Source organism: Anolis sagrei, chromosome 2, assembly GCF_037176765.1.
Source record: "Anolis sagrei isolate rAnoSag1 chromosome 2, rAnoSag1.mat, whole genome shotgun sequence".
Classification (NCBI taxonomy): Eukaryota; Metazoa; Chordata; class Lepidosauria; order Squamata; family Dactyloidae; genus Anolis; species Anolis sagrei.
In genome coordinates this window covers 280,042,889-280,061,323 of record NC_090022.1, presented here as the reverse complement: position 1 = coordinate 280,061,323, position 18,435 = coordinate 280,042,889, and the positions used below count along the sequence as shown (strand labels likewise).

Sequence of the window (18,435 nt, the reverse complement as noted above, 5' to 3'; positions counted from 1 at the left end):
CTGTATGCACCAGAAACCAATAAAAATATTTTTTTTAAAAAACTGCTCTGGAAGCTTAGTGCTTTTCCAAATGGATGTAGAATTCAGAAGTTTGTGTCCCAGGAAAAGGGTTACACATTCCCCAGATACAATCTATTTGCCTTTGATAGGTGATTCCCCAAGAATGCTGCTGGACTATCCATTCTTTTTACTCCCTTCTGAATCTAAAGACACTGTAGTATTACTTTTACTTAACATTGATTACTGGTTCCAGCTAAAGGACACCTTCTCCTCCAAAACAATGGGATTTATAGAAAATTCAATGACTCTTGGCTTGACAATTAGATATAAAGCTGTATTTGAACAAAGATGTACAGCTGTACTTGAGGTAGTGGTTAAATAACCAGGAATAAGCCGCATTTCAATACTATGTCTAATGCATCAAATGAAAGGTGTTAGAAAGGTTATTTCATCTTTCTAGTATCAAGGAACCCAAGTTCATTTCAACAGATTTTGCTTCTATAATCCAAGAGAGGCTTGAATTTTGGTCTCTTTCCCATTGCTCTGCATACCTACCATCACGAGTCTTCTTGCATTCAGAACTGAATATTCTAGATGGCTTTTAATAGAGGAAGAAAATAACAAACGAATTGCATCTCCCAGTTATATTTCTTGCTCAGTAATGTCCTCATCCGGGCAACAGTAATACTCCACAAAGCAGATCTGTCCATCCTCATTCCTGATCATGTATTGTAATGAGAGAAAGCCTCGGTTATCTGTCCGAATTGACACTTTGCATGACAAGGCTAATGCTTTAATAGATGGCTTGAGCAATGCAATCTTGTATCTGTAAAAAAGCAAATGTGTCTCGTCAATAACAATGATTAACAGCTTATTGACCAAGGTTGGTCTCAAACTGACAAAAATCAATCGACCAAAAGGGAATTATGAGAAAGACTGTTTGAATTCCCACATTCTCCCTTAAAGAGTTGGAAGAGACCTCATGGGACATCCAGCCCAACCCCCTGCCAAAAAGCAAGAAAATTGCATTCAAAGCACCCCCGACAGATGTCCATCCAGTCTCTGTTTAAAAGCTTCCAGAGAAGGAACCTCCACCACACTCCGGGGCAGAGAGTTCCACTGCTGAACGGCTCTCATCAACACAATATTTTTGAATCAACAATATAGGTCAGATTTCAGCAAAGCAAGTGCATTAGAAAATGCAAAAAAAAAAAAAAAAGCCAATAACACAAAATGCCTGTCTGAATTCAAACTTTAAAAGCAGGACTTTAAAATAAATAGTATTGCCATGGAAGTTTGTGAACTGTTCTGGCTCACCTGTTTGTCTGGGTCTGGTTACAGTGAAAAGATTCAATCAGGTCAGAATCTTTGGGGTAATCTAGATATGCACTTCCAGCATTCCCAAATGTGGATAATCTTGGGGAAAAATAAAATATTGAGCATGCAAAAATTGTTCCATACAATAACGGACCAAAACTAAAACTAAAACAATAAATATAAAATATATGTTGTTGAAGGCTTTCCTGGCCAGAGTCACTGGGTTTCTGTAAGTTTTCTGGGCTGTATGGCCATATTCTAGAAGCATTCTCTCCTGACGTTTCACCCACATCTATGGCAGGCATCCTCAAAGGTTGTGAGGTCTGTTGGAAACTAGGCAAGTGAGGTTTATATATCTGTGAAATGTCAAGAGTGGGAGAAAGAACTCTTGTCTGTCGGAGAAAACTGTGAATGTTGCAATTGACAACAAAGGATTCCCCCAGATAGGAAGCAACCAGGCTTTGAAGCTGCGAGGACATTCAATGCTAATCAAGGTGGTCAATTGCAACATTCACACTTGCCTCAAACAGATAAGAATTATTTCTCCCACTCTGGACATACCACAGATTGATAAACCTCACTTGCCTAGTTTCCAACAGACCTCACAACTCCTGAGGATGCCTGCCACAGATGTGGGTGAAATGTCAGGAGAGAATGCTTCTGGAACATGGCCATACAGCCTGGAAAACTCACAGCAATCCAAACATAAAATAAATGCTTGAAAATTTGTCTATTTACTAATTCACTACAAGCATGTAGGAGAGGAGTCCTTCTACATGTTATAAATTGTTTCCACATTAGTTCTAGATGTTCTAATGTTATTATGTTGTTCATTATCAAAGCGTCTGAAAGTCTGTGGATATCTGCTGTTACAACTGCTTATCAGGCTCATACTGTAACACCTTTGAGCCTAAATACAGTTAGAATGAGTCCCAACAACCTCACTGGGGTTTAGCCCCCAAAACCTCTCTCAACTTATACAGGAGATAAACCTATACATGACTATATACAGGAAACTTAATGGGATGTATTTCATATGTGCAAGATTGTTCTCTCATATTACCAGGGATCAATCAGGGACATTTTTTTCTGAAGAGCATAAGGCCCATCCTGAAGATGACTATATTTTTGGCAGAACTGACTATTGTGTTCTAAATCATGATCATAGAATGGCGAGTTATAACTACTATATAGTACCTAAAATAAGGCTTGTCTGGAGACATCGTAATCTGTAGGACCTCGCTGGTCATGTCCAGCTCAGAAAATGCCTCTCGCAGCCCTTCAGACTGCAGAATAATTTTGTTTACAACATTTGTGCTGCAGAAATCAAAATCAAGAATTTCTTCGGGTTCCTGGGTGTTGATTTTGCACACCGTCACCACACCCCCTTCTTCAAGGAAAAGTGTCAGAGGATAGCCATAACCCTGATAACACATCCGAAGGGCTGTCTGAGTTCCTAAAATGAAGAAGAAAAAAACCTTACAAAGAAGAAAACACCTGCCATTTTGTGATTTTCGCTGTGCACATGCCTCTGACCATAAGCATCACTGAATACATTTATTTCTGAATTAACATGCATGTTATTGTGGTGTGAAACAGTAAGAACAGTTTGGGGAGGAATAGCTAGAAGACTATCTCCCCTCATATAAACACGTAGAAAACCTGAGATCTTTAGCAGAGGCCCTGTAGTTAGGCAGATGTCTACATAAGGCAGGATTTTTATATAATAATAATAATAATAATAATAATAATACACTTTATTTATATTTTGCCCTTCTACCCTCGGGACTCAGAGCGGATTACAGCATTTCCATACAGAGGCAAACATTCAGTGCCTTTACAATTATATACAATGATACACACAAACAAAGGCAAAGATTTCTCCTTTCATTTCTGGCTTCTGGAGGCGGTACTCATCTCTGCCTCTGGGAAGTGCTTTCCTCCATTTTCAAGCTGAGGAGCCTGCATTGTTATCTCCTGATTGTGTGGCCGGCAAGATTGCCTGGAGTGTCTCTTTGCCTTTTCCCACCAAAGTGGTACCTATTTATCTACTCACATTACATGCTTTTCAACTGCTAAGTTGGCAGGAACTAAAGCTAACAAGACGGGAGCTCATCCAGTCTTGAGGATCAAACTGCCAACCTTCAAGTCAGCAGTTCAGCCAACCTTCAGATCAATAGTTCAGCAGCCCAAGGGTTTAACCCATCGTGCCACCGTGGCTCCATGGTGGAACAACACTTCAGTTGTGGAACTCCTAATGATCAGACAATCCATCTTTGATGAGCTTCTAAATAGGTAGCCAAACTCTACAATTTAACCTAGCCTTTAGTTTCTCAAGTTGGCTTTTAAAACCTGATCCAAAAGCATGTTTTTAATATCTTTTATTGGATATCATTTTGAGGGACCCAAGATGGCAGAAATAATATTAATATATCAAAATAAGGTTTTCCTGCTTAACCTGTTCACTAGGCACTGGGAACAATTTTATTATTTCAAAGAAGCATTTCTGATGCAATCCACCAGTCTCCATCTAAGTACATTACAAGTTGAGCATCTTGTATAATAGGCTTGGTGAATGTAATCTACCAAAACCCACATAGAGGAAATACCTGGGGACGAACTTGTTCCAAAGATGGTCAAGCAGTCTAAAAGAACAGACAGGTTGATTCTGAACATCACAGATTCTTCCTGAACCATAAACTCTTGGAAAATACCTGCCTGTAAATTGGAAAGACAAGAAACTTGAAAAATTTCAACCGGTACCAACATTATAGTAAGACAATTAAATTGGCAATTTACCATGCATGTGTCCTTGTAACCCAACTCAGAATAACAAAACCAAAAAAGAAAATGGGATTTTTTTTTCTAAACAAAACTCCCTTTTCCTCATTCGATCGTATTATCTCATTACTATCACAGTACAGTACTCTATGGCCCCATCTACATTGTCATATAAAATCTGGATTATCTGCTTTAAACTGGATTATATGGTATTGTAGACTAAGGCCCCTTCCACACAGCTGTATAAAAGCAACATTGAGCTGGAATATATGGCAGTGTGGACTCAGATAATTCAGTTCAAAGGAGATATTATGGATTATCTGCCTTGATATTCTTGGTTATATGGCTGTGTGGAAGGGCCCTAATATATGGCTGTATAGAAGGAACCTTAAAGCCCTTTAAGACAGGCCCTATATCCCAGGATCTAATCCCAGGTTTTCTGTTTATCCCAGATTATATGGCAGTGCAAACTCAGGGCCCTTCCACACAGCCATATAACCCAAAATACCAAGGCACAACATCCCAGAATATCTGCTTTGAACTGGGTTACCTGAGTCTACACTGCCACATATTCCAGTTCAAAGCAGATAATGTGGGATTTTATTCAGCTGTGTGGAAGGGGCTCTCATATAATCCAGTTTAAAGCAGAAAACTTGGGATCTGATCCTGGGATATAGAGCCTGTCTGGCAGGGCCCTTAGTTTGCCAGATACTGCTATCTCCCATAGGACTTTCACATGTTATTCCCAATGTTCCTTTAATTCCTCCTCCTGAATCCAAGTCATTCCAGAGCACTAAAAGGAAAGGAAATGCTGCCATCTCACCTGTATAAATGCATTGGCCTGCAAACACTTTGCATTTTCGACTGTCACTTTGAGTCCATTTGTAGTAGCAACACAGGTGGCGTGATCTTTAAAATGAATGGCTTTCAGGATATTGGACAGGTTCCTGACATTGTCAAGATTTGCTACCAAAACGTTCTGTTCTTCACCTGTTTCTGCTTGAGTCGATAGAGGCATGGCTTGGAGAAGTCACTCCACAGTCTCCCCTCCAAGGGCAGGGATTCCCAGAGGAGACCTGTAAAGATCCAATTGCATTATAGTTAAATTGAGAAGTCATAAAATATTATATGAGCATCAGGGACCCAGTTGCTCTGAATTAGAAAAGGGAAAACATGTGCGAAACAGTGCACCGAGTGAGAGACGCAGCTGCGGCAGGATACCAGTGAAGTAATGTAAGAGTGACCGCATTTAATTCATTTTTCACCGCTCCTCATATTTCTCCCTTCCTTTTTATCCTTCCTTCCAATGCAACAACGTTTTTGAATATCTCCAGATAGCCTACATCAGTATGCTTGGCTGTGCCTCCCCCCCTTTCTACCAAACTACCTTGTTGACTCCATCGTAGCTTCATCTTTCACTAAGTGCAGTCTCTCGCACACATGGTGCTGTGTCTGGTGCACGTGTTCCCTTCTCTAATTCAGAGCCGCGTTATGCAACCACTGGGTCCAAGCTATTATACTTTCACCGCTTTTGGGAGGCACAGGGTGCATCTACTACACCAAGCATGGGCAAACTTTGGCCCTCAGGGTATTTTGGACTTCAACTCCCACAATTCCGAACAGCAAGTAGGCTGTTAGGAACTGTGGGAGTTGAAGTCCAAAACACCCAGAGGGCTGAAGTTTGCACATTAATGCAGATCAACACAACTTTAACAGCCATGGCTCAATGAGACCATGGGAGGTCTTTAGCTTTATCTGCTAAAGAATGCTGGTGCCTCACCAAACTACAACTCCCAGGATCCCATAGCATTGAGCCATGGCAGTATGAAACTAGAATCATAGAATCATTGAGCTGGAAGAGACCTCATGGGCCATCCAGTCCAACCCCTTGCCAAGAAGCAGGAAAATTGCATTCAAAGCAACCCTGACATATGGCCATCCAGCCTCTGTTTAAAAGCTTCCAAAGAAGGAGCCTCTACCACACTCCGGGGCAGAGAGTTCCACTGCTGAACAGCTCTCACACGAAGTTCTTCCTAATGTTCAGATGGAATCTCCTTTCTTGTAGTTTGAAGCCAGTGTTCCTCGCCCTAGTCTCCAGGGCAGCAGAAAACAAGCTTGCTCCCTCCTCCCTATGACTTCCCCTCACATATTTATGCATGGCCCTCATCATGTCTCCTCTCAGCCTTATCTTCTGAAAGCTAAACATGCTCTTTAAGCCGCTCTTCACAGGGCTTGTTCTCCAGACCCTTGATCATTCTAGTTGCCCTCCTCTGGACACATTCCAGCTTGTCAACATCTCCCTTCAATTGTGGTGCCCAGAACTGGACACAGTGTGATTCCAGGTGTGGTCTGACCAAGGCAGAACAGAGGGGGAGCATGACTTCACTGGATGTAGACACTATACTCCTATTGATGCAGTCCAAAATCCCATTGGCTTTTTTTTTTTTTTTGGAACCAAATCACATTGTTGGCTCATGTTTAACTTGTTGTCTACGAGAACTCCAAGATCTTTTTCATACGTACTGCTCTCGAGCCAGGCATCCCCCATTCTGTATCTTTGCATTTCATTTTTTCTGCCTAAGTGGAGTATCTTCCATTCGTCACTGTTGAACTTCATTTGTTAGTTTTGGCCCATCTCTCTTATCTGTCAAGATCGTTTTGAATCCTGCTCCTGTTCTCTGGAGTATTGGCTCTCCCTCCCAATTTGGTGTCGTCTGCAAACTTGATGATCCTGCCTTCTAACCCTTCATCTAAGTCAGGGGTCCTCAAACTAAGGCCCGGGGGCCAGATATGGCCCTCCAAGTCATTTACCCGGCCCTCGCTCAGGGTCAACCTAAATCTGAAATTATTTGAAAGCACACAACAACAACAACAATCCTATCTCATCAGCCAAAAGCAGGCCCACACTTCCCATTGAAATACTAATAAGTTTATATTTGTTAAAATTGTTCTTAATTTTAATTATTATATTGTTTTAATTGTTTTCTGCACTACAAATAAGACATGTGCAGTGCACAAAGGAATTCATTCATGTGTTTTTCAAATTATAATCCGGCCCTCCAACAGTTTGAGGGACTGTGACCTGGCCTTCTGTTTAAAAAGTTTGAGGACCCCTGATCAAAGTTATTAATAAAGATGCTGAACTACATTAATATTACACTGTAGATGCATCCAAAGCCAGGCAAAAATTCAACAAACAAAATGAAGTTCAACAGTGACAAATGCAAGATACTCCACTTTGGCAGGAAAAACGAAATGCAAAGATACAAAATGGGGGACGCCTGGCTTGAGAGCAGTACGAGTGAAAAAGATCTTGGAGTCCTCGTGGACAACAAGTTAAACATGAGCCAACAATGTGATGTGGCGGCAAAAAAAGCCAATGGCATTTTGGCCTGCATCAATAGGAGCATAGTGTCTAGATCTAGGGAAGTCATGCTACCTCTCTATTCTGCCTTGGTTAGACCACACCTGGAATATTGTGTCCAATTCTGGGCACCTCAATTCAAGAGAGATATTGACAAGCCGGAATGTGTCCAGAGGAGGGCGACTAAAATGATCAAGGGTCTGGAGAACAAGCCCTATGAGGAGCGACTTAAGGAGCTGGGCATGTTTAGCCTGAAGAAGAGATGGCTGACAGGGGATATGATAGCCATGTATAAATATGGGAGAGGAAGCCACAGGGAGGAGGGAGCAAGCTTGTTTTCTGCCTCCCTGGAGACTAGGACGCAGAACAATGGCTTCAAACTACAAGAGAGGAGATTCCATCTGAACATGAGGAAAAACTTCCTGACTGTGAGAGCCATTCAGCAGTGGAACTCTCTGCCCTGGAGTGTGGCAGAGGCTCCTTCTTTGGAAGCTTTTAAACAGAGGCTGGATGGCCATCTGTCAGGGGTGATTTGAATGCAATATTCCTGCTTCTTGGCAGGGGGTTGGAATGGATGGCCCATGAGGTCTCTTCCAACTCTTTGATTCTATGATAAGTGAGCCTTACCTGCTTGACAGCTGGAAGGTAGCAGCCAAAGAGGAATTGCCAGCCTATTGGTTGAAAGGTGGAAAAGGCACGACAGGGAAATGCAAAGCAACTGGTAGTAGTTGCTTTACGACAAGTTGTAAAAGAGCCTCTCATTCGCTCTGCAGCGACAGGGGGAGGAGCAGCAAAGCTTCCTCTCTGTGTCCCTTGCCAAAGAAAGCCCTCTGAAACCTATGGGGTCGCCATAAATTGCAGAGAGACTGAGAAACGTGCAAAGCTAAGGCTCTTTAGCCTTCTCTGCCAGTCACTGCACTAAAATACAAATCCCTGGAGCCATGGCAGTTAAAGCGGGACCAAACCGCATTAATTCCACAGTGTAGATGCCTCCCAGGTCACAAGCAACTCTTGCTGAAATTCTCTTAAGAAACTCACAATGCCATTCGACCTAATATGAACCCATATTTCCCTCCTGCTCTCAGCCTCTGATCAAGCCGGAAGTGTGTGCCTAGGGATGGAACTCTCTGGTTGATGAATTCTTGGAGCGTCCGCTTGGTGACGCCACTTCCGCTTCCTCTGAGGGCGGCAGGCAAAGATGGCGGCGGGCAAGAGGCAGCGTGGAGGCGCCGGGCAAGGCAACGCGGCGGGGCCGAAAAGGAAGCGGGCGAAGAAGGCTCCGGAGGCCAAAGCCAAGAGGGAAGAGAAAGAAGTTCCTGCCGGAGGGCCGGGCCCAGAGGAGCACCACATCCCGGCCCCGGTCTCGCAGGTGAGACGGAGATTCCACCTACACCAGGCCTGGGCCAACTTGGGCCCTCCCTCCAGGTGTTTTGGACTTCAACTCCCACAATTCCTAACAGCCTACCAGCCTATTGTGGGAGTTGAAGTCCAAAACACCTGGAGAGAGGGCCCAAGTTGGCCCAGTACTGTTCTATACCATTCAGCCATATAGTGTAGATGCACCTCATGTGGTATCTAGAGATGTAATGTTCAAGGCGATTCCCCCTCTTCCCAGAACTGATCTGTATCGTCCTTGTATCTTTCAGGGCAAATGGAAAAACAAAGAGAGGGTGCTCATTTTTTCCTCCAGAGGCATAAATTTTAGGACAAGGCACCTGATGAAAGACCTGCGAACACTGATGCCTCACTCCAAAGCAGGTAATTTCAGATATTGCATGTATTTGGTTTCTAGTAAGCTGTTTATTTATCGTGTCAGGGGCAGACCGAACAGTTGCATTGCATTTTTAAACAAACAAACAAACAAAACACAAAGTTTGCAAGCTTGGTAGTTGATTAATTTATTATTTTATTTATTTACTTACTTACTTTATTTGTATACCGCTCTTCTCAGCCCTTAGGCGACTCAGAGCGGTTTACAACAGTTTAGGTATACACAATACAAAATCATTAGGCATTTAAAAGCAATAGCATCACAAATCATTAAACATCAGCATCAATACATCAGTACATCAATATAACAAATCCATCAGGTCTCATCAATGAAATCAGAATCCAAACTCATTATCCATTATTCCGTGTTCCGATAATCAGTCAATTAGTCACACTGCTTAGTCGAATGCCTTAAACAGCTAGGTCTTTACTTTCCTCCGGAATGCCAGTAAGGAGGGGGTCGATCTAATATCCGCAAGAAGGGCGTTCCACAGCCGAGGGGCCACCACTGAGAAGGCCCTGTCTCTCGTCTCACCAGGCGTGCTTGTGAAGCTGGCGGGATCGAGAGCAGGGCCTCCCCAGACAATCTTAATGTCCTAACTGGTTCATAGGATTAAATGTCCTTTGACCAGTAGCTGGCCACTTGGAGTGCCTCTGGTGTTGCTGCAAGAAGGTCCTCCATTGTGCATGTAGCAGGGCAGTAGGTGGTCTGTGGTTTGCTCTTCTCCACACTCGCAGGTCATGGATTCCACTTTGTGGCCCCATTTCTGAAGGTTGGCTCTGCATTTGAATTCAATATTCCTGCTTCTTGGCAGGGGGTTGGACTGGATGGCCCATGAGGTCTCTTCCAACTCTTTGATTCTATGATATCGTGGTGCCAGAGCGCAATCTGTTCAGCGCCTTCCAAGTTGCCCAGTCCTCTGTGTACTCAGGGGGGAGTCTCTCATTACATATCAGCCATTGATTGACGTTCTGGGTTTGAGCCTGCCATTTTTGGACTCTCGCTTGCTGAGGTGTTGCAGCGAGTGTCTCTGTAGATCTTACAAAACTATTTCTTGATTTAAGTCGTTGATGTGCTGACTCCAGCTCATCCAAACAGGGGATGAGCTGGAGATGTCACTACCTTGGCCCTTTCACTATTGGTTGCTACTTCATGGCAGATGTCAGATCGTGCAGTACTGGCTAAACAGTGTAATTTCTCCAGTGGTGTTTCTCTAGTAAGCAGAAAGGTCTGGAAACCAAGCCCTATGAGGAAAGGCTTGGAGAAAGAGACATGAGAGTCGTGTTTAAATATTTGAAAGAATGTAACAGCAAAAGTATGATAGCTGGGACCCTACGCTGGTTGCGCACCGTGGGCCAGAATTCATGAAGGGAAGACGTGCGCGAGACAGCGCAGCAAGTCAGAGATGCAGCTGCAAGGGAAGGAGGAGCTGTGTTTTTTTATTTATTTATTTAAATAAATAAACAATAATATTTATTTACTATATTTGTAAATATAGTATTTATTTACTATAGTTGTATACCACTCCTCTCAGCCCGGAGGCGACGTGAGGTGTTTACAGTCGGCAGTCAATGCCCCAGAACATAAAATACAGTCAAAAACATTACGTATAATACAAAACATAAAAGCAATAAAAGAATAAAGCCATAAAGCACAAGTCCTCAGCGTCCCATCATTAAAATCATTTTTCCGTCACGTCGTCCAATTGTTCCATGAGTCTTAATTAATAAGTTATACTGTGTCTGCAAATGCCTGCTCAAACAGCCAGGTTTTAACTCTCTTTCGGAATGTTAGGAGGGAGGGGGCAAATCTAATATCCCTAGAGAAGGCGGTCCATAGCCGAGGGGCCACCACTGAGAAGGCCCTGTCTCTCGTTCCCACCAATCACATCTGTTGTAGGGCTCACACATCCAGCCCTCCCGTAGCCCTGGCTCCTCCACTGTCAGAAAGCGGGTGGGGAAAAGCAGAAGAAAAGGGGAAGGGTTGGTGGGATCCCGTGCCTGCCACTCTGTTTGCACTAGGGCCTGTAAAAACCTTCCGGGCCACCAGCACACTTTTTGCCCTTCGAAGAAAGCAGCCCCAGCAGCTGGAAACAGTCCAAGCAGACTTCCCTTCATTAATTCCGACGTGGGTTGTGCAACTGCCATAGGGTTCGTTGGGTCCTAGCTATCATACTTTTGCCGATGTCACATTGAGGGAGAGGGCAAGCTTGTTTTCTGTGGCTCTGGACAGCAGGACACAGAGCAATGGATTCAAATTGCAGGAAAATTAGAATATCCTGATGTTAAGTTAAGCTGTGGAATATGCTTCCTCAGAACATGGTTGAACTTTTTATTCAGAAACTGAACGGCCATTTGTCTGGAGTGCTTTTATTGTGTTTTTCCTTTATGACAGAAGGGGTTTGGACTGGAAAGGCCCTTGTGGGATCTTCCAATTCTTTGATTCAGTGATGCTGACTTATGTGTACAAACATCTGTGCAAAAATATTGCTGACATTTTTTTTTTTATCAGAGGGTGCTAAAATACAGTTCAAGGCTTACTTAATAGATTTGATTTACTTTGAGGTACGGAGGATCCAAGGGTTGCAATGGGCATATTTTCGGTGCCTTTAGCATTTTCTAGTCACTTAATTTCTGTTTCTCACATTGTCAAACCTCTGTTTGCCCCCCTTTCAAAAGTAGCTATTGATGAAGACTTGTGTCTCCTAGAGACATGATTCTTAATTAAAAATATGTAAATGTTGAAGTATCCAAAAGCACTGCTTCTCAGGCCCCTTCCACACTACCCTATATCCCAGGATCTAATCCCAGATTATCTGCTTTAAACTGGATTATATGGGTCTCCACTGCCAGAAAACCTGGGATAAGCAGATAATCTGGGATCAGATCCTGGGATATAGAGGCAGTGTGAAGAGCCCTCAGTCTGCACAGTTCCCATTTCTTGCTATTTTTGTTTCTATTTCATTCACAGTTGAGCTGCTTCACCTGCCTTTCAAAATACCCTTGGCATGAAAAGTAACATTGAATATTCTGTTGGATGAGGTTCATTTCACATTTGTGGGTCTCTCTAGATCCAGCTGTTGGGGCTGAATGTGCCAAGATCTTTTTAAAAAAATGGCAATTGCTTCACAAATCTGATGGATAACACTAGTGCTTTGTGGAGAGGGCTGTATACATGTAATCCCAGCAGTTGAATTCGAAAGTAGAAGCTGCTGAACAATATTATTTAAGTTAGTTTAATAAATATTTTCATTGGTTCTGCAGATACCAAAATGGATAGAAAAGACAAGCTCTTTGTTATTAATGAGGTAAGTTATGTTAGTTCTGTTTTCTCAGAGCTACCTTGAATATACTGACTGTTCATTGGAATTCAGCTTGCTCCTGTCCATACCCTAAACTTTCTACTATACCCTGCATTGGCTTTTGACCGAGTTAACATCAATATAAGAAGAATGAACATGTAAATAAAATATAGCAAGTATTAGTATTGTCAATGACCGTAGTTTGCTTATAATGAGTAAATTATCACTGATGGGACACTGGTGTTTTAGTCATAGCAATAAAACTATTCCAAATAATGCTACTATAGTTTTTTTAAAAATCTTTTGTGTTCTACAGTTCATGTTGCAGTAAATTTATGCTCAGTGGTGTTAGAACCTTTACTCCTAATGGAGTTATTTGGGAGTTTTAATGTTTACATCCAACAACACTTCTCTTTTTTATGTTCTTAACATTTATTGTCAGTGAAGCCATTAAAACACATGACAGTTAAAAAACATGACAGTTAAAAACATATCATAATGGCTCCCAGGTACTTTAATACAGTGATTAGCAGAATTTAAGAAATGAATGACTGGAGACCACTTGTTTAGTACAGCACATGTAAACTGCATCTACATCAATTGACTCTCTTCTGTTGCACTCTGGAGACTAACCAGAAAAACATCATCATTTGCTTCTGGATTGATTAAAGTGTTTCAGAATCAGTGATTTTGATTCTTCTTCTTCATACAGGTTTGTGAAATGAAAAATTGCAACAAATGCATATTCTTTGAAGCGAAAAAGAAGCAGGATCTTTACATATGGTGAGAAAAATATTTAAATTGGGAAGTTTATTTCAGTATCTTCTAATTTATGATATACAGACATTTCTGGAGCCCCTTCCACATTGCCCCTATATCCCAGGATCTGATCCTAGATTATCTGCTTTAATTTGGATTATATGAGTCTCCACTGCCAGATATTCTGGGATAAACAGATAATCTAGGATCAGATCCTGGGATATAGGGGCAGTGTGGAAAGGGCTTGAGAAGAAGTAAAAAGTGGAGAAAGAACCTTGTTTTTTGCCGGATACCTAACTGTTTCTCTTCTTGTAGATTCTTAACATAACCTAAAATGTGTGAGAAAATTAGGAAACAAATTCCAAATATCATGATTCACTGGCCCTGCTCCCTTTTGAGGGAGACTGACCTCTTTTTAAAACATAGCTAGGAAGTAAGGTGGGGTGGCTTTAAAAAGGCCCTTACACTCTGGTTTCCTTGGTTGAACTCGAATTAGACTTTGACCATTCTTTAAATGGGACTTGTTTCTGAAGGTATCTCACATTTCTGCCATTCTGGGAAGGGTGAGGAGGTGAGAGGGCATAATAAAGAAAGTTCTCAACTTTTCTGAAGCTCCAAGAAACAAACATGTTTGCTTCTCTATTATTTATTTTATTTGCTAGCAGAGAAGTGTTCTGTAGATGCTTTAAAGCTGAATTCTGAATGTGGTATATGGAGCTGTTTCTTTTCCTCTTCCTGAAAGGGTGAGGAAATAACCAGTATACAGATTGGGTTGCAGTGCTCTGAGGCTTCTTTGCTGTTGTGTCTCCTGCCATGTAATTTTAAAGATCTAATAAATTTGCACAGGATAGAAAGGGAGTTGATGTGTCCACTTGATGATATTTCATGTTCAGCCAAGCAAATACTTATTTACAGCACTTTTAAGGTCACTCTTGGTAGATAGATATTCCTTCTGTTATGTGACACCTCAGTAACTTTGGTAAGGTTTAACTGGTTTTATTTATGGCTAGATGGCTACACCTTGAACCAAACTGCGTAACTTAAGAAAATTAGATTTCCCTCTCTAATGATGTTTGTTATCTGTTTCAGGCTTTCAAATGTACCCCATGGACCATCAGCCAAATTTTTAGTGCAGAACAGTAAGTTCAGATGTCTCATCAAATATATTTTATTGCTCTCAGCTGTTAACCAAATTCACTCCTAAATACTCTAAAAGACACAATTCGTAAATGTTTCTGTCCAAACCACTTGTACCACTGTTCCCTTTTTTGTTTTATTATTTTAAAATGGAACGGAACCAATTGATTGTTCTTTATTCTGCTTAATATCTTTGCAGTTCACACACTAGCTGAGCTGAAGATGACTGGAAATTGTTTGCGAGGCTCCCGACCAATTCTGTCTTTTGATCCCGTAAGTATAGATCTGCAAGTAACTTTTCATTGTTTTATGGTCAGTTATACTGTTGCTTTTCACTTGTATCTAAAACATGTTTTCTTACAGGCTTTTGATCGGGAGCCACATTACGCTTTACTGAAAGAGCTGTTTATTCAGGTCAGTGTTCAGCAGCTTTCAGATTAATTTTTTTCCTGTTCCATGACTGTTTTTCTTTGTTTTATTGTTCAGAAAACAGCATGCTCTCAGTGCATAGTGGTATGGTAATGGCAGAAACTGGGATCCTTGTAATTTTTTTTCAAATATTTATGTGGAGAAGGGTAATATGTCCTTCTTCCCTTTCAACCACTAAATAATAGTGCTGAAGTGAGAACAACTGCTGGTGGGGAATGCATTTCTGTTCCAAGAGCAGGAGAGGAATTGAACAGACAGGAGTGAACTTTATTCAGTGTGTGCCTCCTTTGATCAGAACATAGCTTTAGTGTTTTGTGTATTTTAAATAGCCAAGAAGTGGAGCATGAGAAGAACTTTGTTCTTCCAGATGTTTTGGGTTTCAATCCTATCTGTCTCTACTGTTTATCCAGTGGTAAGAACCTATCGATCAAAATACCTGGAGGGCTAAAGGAATACATCTTGCCCTGCACCCTTTCTGCAGAAAAATGCAAAAAAATGAAACGGGTCTGATATGCAAGCAGCTACTTCTCTGTATATTGGATGAGCTTGGGTCTGTTGTTAAACTCAGGCCAAACCAGATCTCATGTTTCTGCTTTTAGATGATCTGTATGTTAAATGTAGACATTTTCAGGCATGTAGTCTGAGTTTTGCAGCACCTTAAATACTAACTAGATTTCTTTGGTGTGAGCTTTTATGGACAGAATTCAATGCTATGTTGAATAAAAAGTGATGGTCTTTAAGATTCATTGTGTTTTGCTAAACATTGATATATGTTGGCAAAACTTGGGTCTTTAACTAACAATCAGAAGATTGAAGTTGGGGACTTGAAAGGAATCTAGTTGACTTTGCCAATTCTGAATTCATCTCTGTGTCTACTGTTGTAATGTAGATATGCGCTGCATTGTTACTACGCCATTGCTCTGTAAGACAAACACGTCAGTGTGAAGTCATGCCACGGCAGAATCCAAAATAGCCATACTTACATTCAAGTTTCAATACATATGGGCTATGTATTGCCTTTCCAAGCATCTTGATTTCTCAAAAACTTTCTCTCTTTCAGATCTTTAGTACTCCGCAGTATCATCCCAAAAGCCAGCCATTTGTGGATCATGTTTTCACATTTTCTGTTACAGATAATAGGATTTGGTTTCGAAATTACCAGGTTTGTTCTTTTCCTTATGTGATGTGAATTGCACTTCCTCAGAAACACCTAACTGAAATATTACCTTAAGTGCTTTTGTCTGGCACAGACTGGCCTTTGAATGTAAACTATCTACATGCCCCTGTAAATGTTTCACCTTACGCTTATGAACAAATTGTGTATCTACATTAAAGAGAGGCTCAGATAAGCTTAAGGAAGAAGCCTGGTTGTTATACTGATCTGGTATGTAAGGGAAGACTCTTTCCCAACTATACACAAGTACACACCTGCTAAATTGCCTTTCTTAGCATACATGACATTGGCTCCAGATTGTCTTTGGCTCCATTAAATGGCTGCTTACATGTTTTGAAGCTTTAACAGTTCTAACTGGTCCAAAAAAACCTCAGATCAAACTGGGATAAGGGAAGCTTAAATGTGGATTGTATTAGTCCACATTTAAGCTTCCCTTATCCCAGTTTGATCTGAGGTGTTTTTTTTTTGGACCAGTTAGAACTGTTAAAGCTTCAAAACATGTAAGCAGCCATTTAATGGAGCCAAGGACAATCTGGAGCCAATGTCATGTATGCTAAGAAAGGCAATTTAGCAGGTGTGTACTTGTGTATAGTTGGGAAAAGATATAAAGATATAGAGCCGTCCTGAGTCCCTCTTTGGAGGTTGAGATAGGACGGAATATAAAATCTCGAAATAAATAAATAAATTTGACTATGTCCAGATAGTTAATATTACATTGGGAGTATTTAATCTAAAATTGTTCATGCTCCCATTAGTGTGGTAGGTGGTTTGCTTATAAATTCTTGCCACTCTTTTGCAGATAGTAGAAGAAGACACAGCCCTTGTAGAAATTGGGCCTCGTTTTGTATTAAATCTTATTAAGATCTTCCAGGGCAGCTTTGGAGGACCAACACTGTATGAAAATCCTCATTACCAGTCTCCAAATATGGTAAGATCTCTGACTGAACATCCGCTTACAATCTAGTCTAGCTAATGCTTGTGGCTTTATGGGTACAATGCTTTAGTGCAAGGATGGGGGGAAATGTGTCCTTATATAGCCACCTAAAGCAAGTGTATCATACAGTCATACAGTGTTGTGTAAGTTGTTTGTAGACAACATCATTTGCACAGCTACAGATATTTATATTAAGATGGCTGCTAACACTAAAGCTTGTTGTCAGTTGAATTGATGCAGCTCTCCAGTGTTGTACTTTGTGCATTGGAAGTCCTGGTTTCAATCCTTGTCACATCCAAGTCTGAGATTTTTTCCCCACAAGTCATTATGTACAGCTCAGCTAAATGTAGTTTGACTTTTAAATTGGAACTTGGGTGGGTATGCCATAACTGATTTATTAATTAGGTTTATTTTCTGTTTTCAGCATCGGCGGGCAATAAGATTGGCCACAGCAGCAAAATTCAGAGAGAAGCAACAAATGAAAGACTTGCAGAGACTAACTAAAGGGGAAGAGAAGGTTCTTATTCCACAAGATCCAACAGAACAGGTTTTTGATGTCCCGGCTGAAGAAAAACCCGTAACGATAGAACTCGTGAAACCAGAGCCAAAGATTAGCTTGAAAAAGAAGAAGCCTCACCAGCGAGCAAGGAAGTTGAAGAAGAAACTTGGTAGAATTGGAGAGTAGGCCAGAAAGGGGAGAGGAATGATTAATTGGGACTTCATAATGTGGACATTTAATCATTTTTATTAATACTTTTTTTGTAATTTGTGTATAACTTTATAAAGATTAACAGCTGAGGATTGGGCTCATAAAATTTTGTCAAACAACATTTCTGGGTTGCCTTTTATTAAATACGCTAACTTGGCTTCTAAAATGTGTGTTGCCTTCAACAAAAAAATACATGAAGCACAGCTTTGAAGATGTTCCCATTGAAGTATCTGTTTTCAATGAAACAGTTCATTGATCTAAGCTCTGTATCAGCAGAACAGAAAAGAGAGCAACAGTTTCCATCTGTGACAATTAAGAAAACAAAAATGAAATCATTGGTTTTGGTGTGAAGCATTAATATACTGGAAACACAGCAGAAAATTTACATCTTCTTTATTCATTACATGCCTTGGAAAAATGCAGCAAGCACTAAATTAGGTAAAAATATCTTCCTATGCTTTCTTTATCTTCTCTTGGATCCCAGCCTGCTAAGAGTTTTAATGTTGTGCCATGGAGACTGTCATATGTTCTGCTGATGTATTTATCGTGTCAGAAACAAATTTGAATACAGCTATAATATAAAAAAACCCACAAACATTATGCGTTATACTAAATAATAATAATAATAATAATAATAATAATAATAATAATAATAATCTTTATTTATACCCTGCCACCATCTCCCCAAGGGGCTCGGAGTGGCTTACATGAGGCCAAGCCCAACATCACATCAATAAAAACAATGGAATAAGCAAAATA

General features: G+C 40.9%; 2 protein-coding genes across 3 annotated transcripts; one reads left to right on the top strand and one right to left on the bottom strand.

The window, feature by feature from the left end:
* Positions 1-39: 39 nt before the first annotated feature.
* Positions 40-8,603, bottom strand: RAD1 (RAD1 checkpoint DNA exonuclease). 2 transcript variants are annotated; one of them, XM_060761375.2, is made up of 6 exons: positions 8,090-8,603; positions 4,922-5,174; positions 3,927-4,035; positions 2,515-2,773; positions 1,318-1,416; positions 40-826 (listed from the first exon to the last, which is right to left on the bottom strand). In XM_060761375.2, exons 2-6 carry the CDS (start codon positions 5,114-5,116, stop codon positions 643-645), a joined length of 846 nt encoding a protein of 281 aa, XP_060617358.2. In that variant the 5' UTR covers positions 5,117-5,174; positions 8,090-8,603; the 3' UTR covers positions 40-642. The 2 variants fall into 2 exon arrangements, with proteins under 2 accessions (XP_060617358.2, XP_060617360.2); XM_060761377.2 differs by having other exon boundaries at positions 8,501-8,603.
* A 14-nt stretch (positions 8,604-8,617) lies between these two features.
* BRIX1 (biogenesis of ribosomes BRX1) lies at positions 8,618-17,797 on the top strand. The gene is made up of 10 exons (XM_060761378.2): positions 8,618-8,831; positions 9,109-9,220; positions 12,497-12,540; positions 13,247-13,317; positions 14,383-14,432; positions 14,630-14,703; positions 14,794-14,844; positions 15,920-16,021; positions 16,833-16,961; positions 17,392-17,797. Exons 1-10 carry the CDS (start codon positions 8,661-8,663, stop codon positions 17,650-17,652), a joined length of 1,065 nt encoding a protein of 354 aa, XP_060617361.2. The 5' UTR covers positions 8,618-8,660; the 3' UTR covers positions 17,653-17,797.
* Positions 17,798-18,435: the final 638 nt, after the last annotated feature.